This window comes from Polyodon spathula, chromosome 26 (assembly GCF_017654505.1).
Source record: "Polyodon spathula isolate WHYD16114869_AA chromosome 26, ASM1765450v1, whole genome shotgun sequence".
Taxonomy (NCBI): domain Eukaryota; kingdom Metazoa; phylum Chordata; class Actinopteri; order Acipenseriformes; family Polyodontidae; genus Polyodon; species Polyodon spathula.
The window spans coordinates 3,364,918-3,377,173 of record NC_054559.1 but is presented as its reverse complement, the minus strand read 5'-3'; the positions used below and the strand labels follow the sequence as shown (position 1 = coordinate 3,377,173).

General features: G+C 38.4%; 1 protein-coding gene across 3 annotated transcripts in view; it reads right to left on the bottom strand.

Moving 5' to 3' along the window:
* LOC121300936 (cAMP-dependent protein kinase type I-beta regulatory subunit) overlaps nt 1–12,256 on the bottom strand; it is a 197,317-nt gene that overhangs the window by 43,518 nt on the left and 141,543 nt on the right. For all 3 annotated transcript variants that reach the window (XM_041229937.1, XM_041229938.1, XM_041229940.1), the window contains one exon: nt 8,894–8,955. In XM_041229937.1, coding sequence (XP_041085871.1) covers nt 8,894–8,955 — 62 coding nt within the window. The remainder of the gene's footprint in view (nt 1–8,893; nt 8,956–12,256) is intronic.

Below are 12,256 nucleotides of genomic sequence, written 5' to 3'. Positions count from 1 at the left end.
ATATGAGAATTGAAACACAGTGTGAGTTGGGATTTGAACTGGGAACCACATGGTATAAAGCCTTTGTCATTAACCACTGGGCCACCTTACCCAAGTTCCATTGAATACCTTGCTAATTCACCTTTTTAACTCTCAACTCTCGCTTTTTTCTTATGTAATTCTTAACCGAGTCCATGACAATTCTTCCAATAACGACACTGTAGCCTATAATATTCTGTGCACAGAGCGAGCACACCTACTAATGTAACAGGAGGGGGGAGGAGGAGGTGTTTTGGGCAGGGGTGTGTTGGGGGCTATTGTTGGTTGTTGAGGTGAGGAGGGAGGGAGCAATTAATGAATTGCTGGATGTTATGAGCACGGGTGTGGAGTGTGATTGTGGGGTTATCTGGAGTGTTTATTACTGGGCTTTGTGGTGGCCGCCGGGGTTTACAAATAACTTTGTTTCTTAGCTGCCTTAGTCTTATTTGCTCCCAGTTTCCGTTCCCTTTTTCTTAATAATTTAATAAACACTGGCTTGAGACGTGTTGTAAAAAAAAAAATCTGACATTTTCATCTCACTCTAAAAACAGTCTCATCAGTAACAATAGCTTGTTAAAGTAAGCAATCAACAATTTTTATGTGGTTACACAGTCAACATCTTATAAGTACACACACATTTTTCTTATAGCCTATTATGACTTAAAATATGTACATCTAGTAATTGGGAAGAGTTGTCGTGGGGATGAGCAGTCACAGGGGCACATTGTTGGGGATGAATTACACACTTGGGTTGTACCTCACCATTCTTATCTATCTATTAGTGATGCATGGACCAAGAAGAAGCACATGGAAACTCAAGAGCAAGCTGATCGCTAGCCCCTATATTCTCATAATTCAGTCTACAACAACATCCAGTGTACCACAAACTTATCAACACAACCTTGAATGGTTGGCAACGCTAAGCACATTCAGCAGTTTACAGAAGTCTGGCGTTATTGAGAAATGAGTACCGAGTTCTCAGCATACCATATTAACTATTACACCGATTATTAGAAAGTAAAAATAAAGAATCTTACAAGTGTTCAAACAGCACCAGGTAAAAGGTTCCAAATCTAACCTTTTTTGCTCAATTTTGTTTTCCTGAGATTACAACACATCATTGAAATTTGCTTCTAGTGCTTTGCCAGTAAAAACAAGATGTGGTCAATAACATGATATTCTCTGTGGTCACTGAATCTGTAGGCACGTGTAGTGTTCCAGTCCAGTACAGTATTAAAGTAGTGATCAGCACCTCTTTGCAGGTGTTTCTATCAAGGCTGAAATGTGCAGTGTGTAAAGTCTACTAGACAATGAGCATCCCCTTGGTTGAACATCCGTTCTTGAATTTGCAGTAGATCAATTCATATGAAGCCATTGCATGCAGGGAATGGGCAATTAAATGTCGATTAACACTTTGGACAGTTTTTGTAAGCATGTTGCTCACTGTATTAGTGTCAGCTGTATCTTTTTTTCATCCCCTGTGCAGCTTCTGGGCAGCTTTATAAATCAAGCTGTTTATTGCATGGAATGGGCAGTTAAAGGTTGGTTGTTTTTTTTTGGTTGGTTTTTTTTTTTCCAGCAGTGTTATGTTGTTCCCACTTAGTTGTATTGTGTGCATAATTTTCATACTCTGTGCAGCTTTGGAACTCCGTGTTCCGGGAGGTTTTGTTTATACAGCTGTTTATTGCACGGATTGGGCAATGAAAGGTCAGTTTGGTGGGTTTTTTCAATAGTGTAATGTTGTTCTCACTTAATTTTATTATGTGTATAATTTTCATTGTCCTTGTATCTTCGTAACCCAGCATTTGGAGCTTTTTGGTGATAAAAAGAAGGTTCTGGGCCAGAATGGGTTAATGACAGCGCATCATATAGTCTCCTCACGTGTGTGTAACTTTCTATGCTGTTTTTTAAAGCAATTGAATTCATTAATGTATCATTACGGGCCGTCTCGTTACGGCTTTTACCCTATCCCCCGTGACAGAGATATTAAGAAAGCAGAACCGGGGAGGCAGACACTTCTAGAGTGAAGAAAGAAACCATCAGTTGCCGGTTACTGTACATTTACCCTTTGTTTTTGTTTTTTTGTTTTTTTTTTAAAGCTTTGCATGGAGATGGCTTATAGTAAAACGCATATCAACATTGTGTATTTGTAGCCTAATTAATCTAATTTATGTTTGCTTACTTTTAAAGCAAACAATTTCCCCATGTTTAAAGCAGTTTGAGTGTTGTTTTGTTCACTAAACTTATGGATCTGTAAATGTCATTTTCTATGGTATGCATCTTTGGTATGCTACGGAATCCATTTTGCATGAATTGGAACTAAATTTCCTGTGCCACTAGTGGGAAAACAGCCCCATAGAAGGATATTACCACCTCCATGCTTGACAGTAGGTATGGTGCTCTTTTCTTTGTATGTCTCACCAGACGTTCTCCAAATGCAACGACTATCAGCGTGACCAAATAGCTCGATTTTTGTTTCATCACTCTACAAAACATTTGATCAGAACTCATATCCATCATTCAACTGCTGTTTTGCAAACTTTAAGTGAGTGTCCTTGTGACATTTTCCTAACAGTGTTTTTTTTTTTGGCCTGGAACTGAGACCTTCACCACTCGACCTATGATTGAAATGGAAACCCCAGTCCCACTTGCAGCCAGTTCACTTTGAATATCTTTTGCAGTCAATCTCGGACTGTTACTAACCTTCCTCACAATTCTTCTATTTGTTCCTGGTGAAAGAACTGTCTTTCTATCAGACCAAGGGAGTGCTGTGACAGTACTATGAGTCTTGTACTTCTTTATAATAGAAACAATAGTTGAAATTGGGATACTGAAATGTTTGGAAATCTTCTTGAATCCTTCAATAAACAATAAATAATTTTCTGCCTAAGGTCGTGAGAAAGCTCTTTACTTTTTCCCATATTGACTTATTGGTAATGACAGCAATCATTCTATCCCTAATCCTTTTATACTCTCTAAGAATGTTCACCAACAATCCAGCATTTTCTAGACTTTTCTAGAATTATGTTCTGCATTATCATGTTGAAATTTCTCTCACATAGCATCAAAGGCTTTGAATACTTTTCAATTAGCATTTTTGGAGTTTTGCAAAAAAAAAAAAAAAAATGCTGAAATAAATACTTGTAGACATCTATTTCTTGTAACTTTTTTTCCTCATCAACAAAAGCAAAACTTTTACTACAAAAGATTTTTCCTAAGATTCTCTGTTGTCGAAACATTTCCACTGGGGTATGCAAACTTTTGACTACAACTGTGTGTGTTTGTATATACAGTGCCTATAGAAAGTCTACACCCCTTGAACTTTTTTCCACATTTTGTTGTGTCAGTGTCTCAGAGTTTCATGCATTTAAATGAGGCTTTTTTCCCACTTATCTACACACCATACTCCACACTGTTAAGGGAAAAAAAGTTTTTATTGAGAAAAAAATTATATATTAAAAATACAAAACTGAAAGATCATAAATGGATAAGTCTCCACCCCCTGAGTTAATACTTGGTGGAAGCACCTTTGTCAGCAATTACAGCTGTGAGTCTGTTGGGATAGGTCTCTACCAACTTTGCACACCTAGATTTGGCAATATTTGACCATTCTTCTTTATAAAACTGTTCAAGCTCTGTCAAGTTCCTCAGGGAATGGTTGACGGAGAGCAATCTTTAAGTCATGCCACAAATTTTTGAATGGATTTAGGTTGGAACACTCAAGTTCCTTAGCCACTCCAGTGTGGCTCTGGCTGTGTACTTTGGGTCGTTGTCATGCTGAAAGGTGAACTTCTGTCACAGTTTCAGCTTTCTTGCCTCAAGGACTTCTCTGTACTTTGCTCCAATCATTTTCCCTTCTATTCTGACAAGTGCCCCAGTCCCTGCTGATGAGAAACATCTCCATAACATGATGCTGCCACCATCATGCTTCACAGTAGGGATGGTGTTCTTTGGGTTTGCGCCAAACATAATGCTTTGCATTTAGGCCAAAAAGTTCTATTTTATTTTGTCAGACCACAAACTTTTTGCCACATGGCTACAGAATCTCCCGAGTGTTATTTTGCATACTTCAAACAGGCTTTAAGGTGGGCTTTCTTGAGTAATGGTTTCCTTCTTGCCACCCTACCATACAGGCCAGATTTGTGGAGTGCTTGGGATATTGTTGTCACATACACACTTTGACTAGTCTTGGCCATAAAAGCCTGTAGCTTTTGCAAAGTTGCCATTGGCCTCTTGGTAGCCTCTCTGATCAGTCTCCTTTCAGCTCAGTCATCCAGTTTGGAGGGACGGCCTGATCTAGGCAGGGTCTTGGTGGTGCAAGACACATTTCACTTCTTAATAATTGCAAAAAAACTCTGGAAGGTAAGATGGACAATTGTTGCTCGGAATTTTATGTTATAAAATTTGTTAAAATTTTTAAAATTGTAAAAGTTTTTAATTTTAAAATGTTTTACAATTTTCAATGTTATTGAAAAAATATATCATATATGAAAAATGTTGCGAGAATCTCTTACACATTAGTCATGGGTGAAATAAATGTATTTTTGTAGGATGGTACAGAGGGGAAAAGACAGCCATGAAGTTCGCTATCCCAAGAATTTGGCGGGAACCCACTGACCACTCAAGCAACTGCTAATTCTGCATGGTGGACCCTTCCAAACGTCGGCCTGGCAAGAATGCACCTGCTATCACGTATCTGGACCTTCCTTTATCCATCGCCCCGGTGCCACACTGCCATGAGCTCCCCGTACCCACTCCTCTGGAGAGAGAGCAGCCGTCTTTAGAAGGAGCAGCAAGTCAGAGAGCGAGGAAGACGTTGTAGATCCAGATGACAATTTCAGAGGTGGAGCTGAGGAGAGAAACCCATACTACCCCAACCAAAAAGACCTCAACGACTTGATTAGAGATCTTGGTCTCACCAAGTCCAATGCCGAGCTTTTGACGTCTAGGCTCAAGCAGTGGAACTTGTTGGATGAAAGTGTGCAAGTCGCAGATGAGAGGAAGCATCACCAACCTTTTTCCAGCTTCTTCACCCGTCAAGATGGGCTCTGCTTCTGCCACAACGTGACCAGTCTGTTCAAGGCAATCAGAATCGCCTGTAACCAGAATGAGTGGCGCCTCTTCATTGACAGCTCATCCAGGAGCCTCAAAGCCGTGCTGTGCCATAATGGTAACAAGTACCCGTCTCTTCCCCTGGCTCACTCGGTACACCTCAAAGAGGATTACAACAGCGTCAAAACCTCCTGGACGCCTTGAAGTATGATTAGTACGGCTGGGAGGTCATAGGAGACTTCAAAATGGTGGCATTCCTGATGGGTCTCCAAAGCGGTTTTACCAAGTTTCCCTGCTATCTTTGCCTTTGGGACAGCAGGGACACCAAGGCGCACTACCACAGGCGGGACTTGCCACAGCGGACCGAGTTCTCTGTGGGGAGGAACAACGTCAAGTGGGAGCCACTGGTGGATCCTCGGAAGGTGCTGATGCCACCACTGCACATCAAATTGGGCTTTATGAAACAATTTGTCAGAGCTCTAGATAAGGAGTCGGCAGCCTTCAAATACCTTCAAGACTTCTTCCATAAGCTGTCTGAGGCAAAGGTCAAAGCTGGTGTCTTCGTCAGACCACAGATAAAGAAGATCCTGGAGTGCAATGAATTCCCCAAGAAGCTCACTAGTAAGGAGAAAGCGGCTTGGAACAGCTTTGTCGCTGTGGTTCGGGGCTTCCTGGGCAATCACAAGGCCGAAAACTACGTGGAGCTGGTTGAGACTCTAGTGAAGAACTACGGCACAATGGGCTGTAGGATGTCCCTCAAAGTCCATATCCTTGATGCTCATCTTGATAAATTCAAGGAGAACATGGGAGCGTACTCGGAGGAGCAAGGCGAGCGCTTCCACCAGGATATACTGGTGGAAAAACAGTATAACGAGAACATGATGGGAGACTACATTTGGGGGGCTGATTCATGAAAGTGATTTACAGTATAATCGTAAATCTCGAAAAACTACTCACTTCCAAATCTTTTGTAGTCATTTTTGTATTACTTTAGTATAAATACATGTTAATTTGGATTCATATGCTGTTTTTTTCTGACACACATTCACCAGTTTTCTCATTGGAAATAGGTACATTTCAAAATATCACTGTCCTGGTCACAAAAGCAAAGTTTGTGGAGAATAATAGCCATTTTCTATACTTTTGAAGCATAAGCAATTAGGAAATAACACTTACTACCCAGGAACAAAAATTGTGTTACATAGTGTTTTTAAGCGCTTATGCACACTTTTATTCACAACCAAACAAAAACAAACAAACAAACCCCTAGCTCCATCTGAGCACTAACTAAACATATGCAGATCCCTGACTAACACGCAGGACAGCTAAACTGTTTACCTGACATATAACTTGAAAACAAACACTAATACAGATTTTTATAAAACAAAACGTAGGTTTTACATAGACGTTTACGACTGAGCTCTACACTCCACAGCAGCAGCAGCCGCCTCGAGCAGACTGACTGCTTCCCTTTTATATCCTGCACCTGGCTCTAATTTTTAGTAATTGCCAGGTGCAGGTGATAATTAAACAATTAACAAATAATACAATTAAACAAACAAATTAAACAAATGCAATTAAATCAAACAAAATGTGCATTTTCACATGTTTTTAGGCAGGGAGGAATCTGACCCTCCCCCTGCCACCTTAATATATATATATATATATATATATATATATATATATATATATATATATATATATATATATATGTTTGGAAGTGCCATTTCTGATCATCACTAAATTCTGTCTTGTGAATAAATATCAATGGCATCCAAGCAAAGCATTGTGTGGAATTTCTTTACCAAGCAGGAGAAAATGGAATTTGCAAACTCTGCCAAGGAAATATTTCAACGGACAAAGCATACTTACTTAATGTGCTCTTTGTGACTTAAGGCCAGCACCAACCCAGACAACACTTCACAACTGTACACAAATAAACTGCATTTCACCACCTGCACGTTAGCACTCACTCCGGATTTGTGATCATGTTTGTGTCTTTGTGTGTGTTTATACCGTGTTTATTATTTTGGGACTGTAACCCGTTGTTTTCAAACACTTCAATACACATTGCTGTGTATTGCCTGGGATTATTCTTTGCGGTTGGCATCGTGAACTTTGTTGTCTGTCTTCTGTTTCGTAATCACACCACCTCTACACCTGCACACTGCAAACCACTTTGACACAGCTCGACATTATTTTATTTGTATTTTATTTATTTGCTTATTTATTTTTAAATAAAGGCTACTTATTTATTTTTTTCAGTTATTCTGTGCAATAACTGTAGATAAAGCATTCTGTATTGGATGCCACACAGTTATTACACTATGTAACACAATTTTTGTTCCTGGGTAGTAAGTGTTATTTCCTAATTGCTTAAAAAAGATTTAGAAGTGAGTAGTTTTTCGAGATTTACGATTATACTGTATTTACAATATAATCATTAATCTCGAAAAACTACTCGCTTCTAAATCTTTTGTAGTCATCTTTGTATTACTTTAGTATAAATACATGTTAATTTGGATTCATATGTTGTTTTTTTCTGACTTTATGTGAACGAAAAGACGCACATTTGCTCGTTTTCCCATTGGAAATAGTGATATTTTGAAATATCACTGTCCTGGTCACAAAAGCAAAGTCTGTGGGGAATAATAGCCATTTTCTACACTTTTGAGGCATAAGCAATTAGGAAATAACACCCAGGAACAAAAAAAAAAAAAAAATTGTTACACAGTGTTATTAATGGATCACAGAGTTATCACTGACATAAACCCAACAGGTATGTTGTTTGTTTCCGATTTAGTTCCTGAAAAGAATAGTCGACCACAGTTATTATTATTGAGGTGTACTTGCCACTTGCTGTGTTGTTTTCTGTAAAACATTGATATCCTGCCAATTAAGAAAAGGCTTAATGCAAAGCTTGTTTTAACGTTGTCTTTATTATGCCAGCCAGAGGCCCGCGCTTACAACTGTATTGTCATATTTTCTACATTTTCTTAAATTCTCAAATTAATAAATAAAAACCCAGGTTGTAAAGTGAGACCCAGGTAGTGTCGGGTAATTTAAAACCTGACAGGTACCCGGATTTTTGGGTACCCGTGCCAACCTCTTATATATGAATTCAAGATCATAAGACTGTTACTATAGACAGCCAGAATCCTGTGAATTAAAGATGATCATGATTCTTTTTTTTTAATCTTCTGCTTGTACTCATAGGAATACATGCAGCCAAAACACAGAGGACCCCAAAACGCACAACACACAACTTTTCTGGCAACTGCTGAAGCAACTGGTTAATGGCAGCATTTTTAAATAGCAGCTAACAAAATAGTTCTATAACATTTCTGCCAGTTTTGATAGAAAAACATGTATTTTTATTTTTAACTATGATATCTGGTACTACAATTGGTTAAAGAAATCTCTGTTTATGCCAGGAGGTTGAAATTATCCCTACCCCTCCACTGTATTATTTTCTGTCAGTAACCAACCCGCTGCTCACCCTATTGACTGACAAGCTTTCAGATAGTGACATGACCCAGAAGTCACTGCTGAGAGAAAATGTCCCAGGAAGTGCAAGTGTAAACAAACTTCTGAGCTCTACAAAGTTACCAGGATGTGGTGACTGAAACAAAAAATAATATAAATGTGAATCTAAATATATATAAAAAAAAAGCTTTATACATTTGAAGTTAACATTATTCTTAAAGGAATTCTGTCATATTATAAATACATGGTTGAGTGAGCTCCCAAGCCAGTTGGTTTTGTTTCCCCAAAATATTTTTTTTACAGGACAGGCTGGGTGGTAATTAAAAAAAGAACATACCTTGCTGGATAACCGTTTCTCCTGCAATGTGTGTAACTGGGAACATGGCATCGAATATATCACTGAAAAACAAGAAGAAACAAAGATTTTTTTTCCAGCTGACCTGTGTCGATTTTTGTGACACACTCTTCCTTTTAATAGGACCACAGGGCAGTCAGAAAAAGAGGACAGAGGGAAGGAGACACTGGTGAGGTTATGGAATGGGCTACCTAATCATGTTGTTGATGCTGAATCACTTGGATCCTGTAAGATCTGACTTGACAATCAGTAAGCTACTAGGAACCGGATGACCATAGATGGGCTGAATATTCAAAAAAGGTTTTCAGGAATACCAACCCTTCTTTATTTCAAGTTTTACTTTACATAATGTTCAGATTGGAAATACCATTCTGCTGTGTAAGCAAACCTGTGACAGAGAGAAGCATGTATTAGTTTAGACTTGAACGTAGTTATAATGCCTGTTGGACTTATCTATTTAAACGCAGCTGCATGCCATTCATCTTAACTAAATATAAATCCAGAAACTCAGAGAATGACTTGCAATCACATTTGATGAAGAATTAAGAAGAAGAAATCGCTGTTCTGACTAAAAAAATTTAAATGTTTTGGATGAAAAGATTAACACAAAGTAACTCAAGTAAAAATGACATAATCCAGTTATACATGCTTGTGCAGCCAATCACAACAATCTTTGCTATGCAGAATTACTTCCTTTACAACCCAGTTTTCTGTTTTCAGAGAAATTTCAGCAATACGTCTAATTTGCTCCTGGTTTGTTCTTTCCACCAAGTCCCTATAACCTTAGGTAGTTTCACAAAGATTGCCCTGTTTGGGTTAGAAAAGGGAGACAGGAAGTTCACAAACCTGAAAACAAAAGTAAGGCTGATAAAGATAAAGCTTCTGTCAGCGGATCCCATATTCAACCTTTCAGGTCATAATGTATCAGCATTCAATCAGAATTACATATTTATTTGTGCTCAAGTAATTAAACCTCTGCTTTTATTTGAAATCCTTTGTCTGCACAGTAGACTATTTACCTCAGTGTTCCTGCCCCCCTGTATTGTAACAAAGAAACAAGTTACTGCACCTTTGCTGTGTCTCGGGTGGTCTAATCGCAATAATAGTTAAGATTTTTTTTTAGTGTGTAGTTGTTTTGTAGTGTGGGAACAGAAAACCAGCATTGTTGCAGAAGGGAGCGTGATCTGCACACACGGCTAACCTTAGAACAGTGTTTCCCAAACTTTTTGATTGGCAACCCAAATGAACACAGGAATAATGAAGCCACAACCCCAAATTATTCACTATTCGTTATTTTAACTGAAATATTTGTAACTAAACTACAGTATGTAAGCATTCAGGCTTTGATAGTTTTACAGCTTGCTAAAATATTTCCTTTTGTCAAATTAATTATTAGTATAAAATGGTATTAAACTAACATATCAATTCAAAATTGTGTTACAACACACTGTATACCAGTTTTAATTTTCAATGCAACATTAAGTATTGCAAACTTACCGACAACCTGACACTACACGACACTACACTACATTATACTACACTATTGACACTACACTACTGACACTACACTACAAGTTACCTAAATGCAGCCTGTTTCTGTATTTTGTTCTTAATAAAATCATAACTGAAAATGCTGCTTCACACAGATAGGTGGTGAATGGCAGTAAAATTGAAATTGCCTTACCGGCGAGTTCTGGGTATTTGCCTAGAGCAAGGAGCCACACCTTCTTCAGAGGTAACTTGTTAAATGTACCTTTTATTGAGAGGTCACATGACAGAGCGATGCGCTGTGACTCCAGTTGCATGGCAAAGGGAGATTTGCTACACCCACGGCAAAAGGATCAGCAACCCAGCCGTACTCATCACGTGGGTTTCCAGGAAAGTAGTCCTGAAACTTATTGTAAAGGGCTTCAATTGCCCATTTGGTAATGGAGACATCTAACTCCTTGTTCCTTTGAATAAATTCAGACAGAAGTTGGAATATTTCATAATGGCAGTCTGTCATTCATTTATGCCACAGTTGTAACTTTACTTTGAATGCTTCAATTTTGCAGTTTTAAATTTTCAATGGTATTATTTTTAAGACAAACATCCATAAGCTTTAAATATTTATAGAACTTAAATACTAAAACTGTTAGCTTGACAATCACTGGGTCCTTATGGCAGTTGTCCTAGAATCTTGAGTCACACAATCATTTGATTGTCAATAATCACACTGTATATTCTTAATTTTACACAAAGGTTTTACACTAAAACTATTCTGGCATAGTTTGGGACTGGCTTATAGATTACAGAGGTACTATAAAATCTAATACTGTGCCTAAAAAAAACAAAGGTATAATGTATTTAAACTTCATTGCAGTACATACAGTGGGAGCACTGTCCAGGTATACCCTGTAATTCAAGGACTGGATTCATTTTATTCTCTCCATCATGTAATCAAGGATGTTACTGTAGCGTATCGTACCTGCGGGACATGTGTGTGTATCAATACGCTTGACTATAAGTGTGATTTGGTGCCGGGCTGCACAGTCACATTTACATTGATTTCAGGCAGGGTTCATGCTGGATTCCAGAATAGACAGGTATAGAATGGTATCACACCATTAATTTCAATGGGGATCTGGTCAGGAACCAAAAATGTTTCTAAGACAAAGAGAGATAGAAAGAACAAAAGAAAGAAACAAAGAAAGAAAGAAAGGTGTCTGGAGTTGCTATCAGTATTAAGTGCAGTTGAGCTCCAACATTAACCCTTCCCCTTACTAATCAATGAAGAGGGCTGAAGAATTTTATCAGCAGTAATCTCACGGCACGACTTACTGTCTCCACCTAAAGAAGAAAGCACACAGGATGTGGGATTTACAGGAGATATACAATCAACAGTCCTTCCAGTGCAGCCATTCCAAACATGTCTTCATCAAGTCAATGGCTCAAGGATATACTCTTTACCTGAGGCCTCTTTCCTACTGATTGTGAGCACACAGCCAGCAAGCACACCTTGTGACAAAGTAAAAAAAAAAAATGAAATCTAAAATATGTTGGGTCAATAGCAACGAACTGAAAGCAGCGTACTAACCCAGTACTAATCCCGTGGTTAGTACAGAGCTACATACTAAACTAGTACGCAAGTTAATACCAATTGCAACGAACTTGGCAGCTCAAGATAGTCTCCAGCTGCGTACTAAAAATAATCTTAATTGCAATGAACCCAAAATAACTGCTGCTGCCCTCTAGAGGTTACTAAGTACGAGATTAAGTTAGTTTATCCCTTTCTATAGACTAACGATTTATAGTACCATACTAAGTGGAACAAATGTGAAAAACCCCAAAATGTATTGACAACTT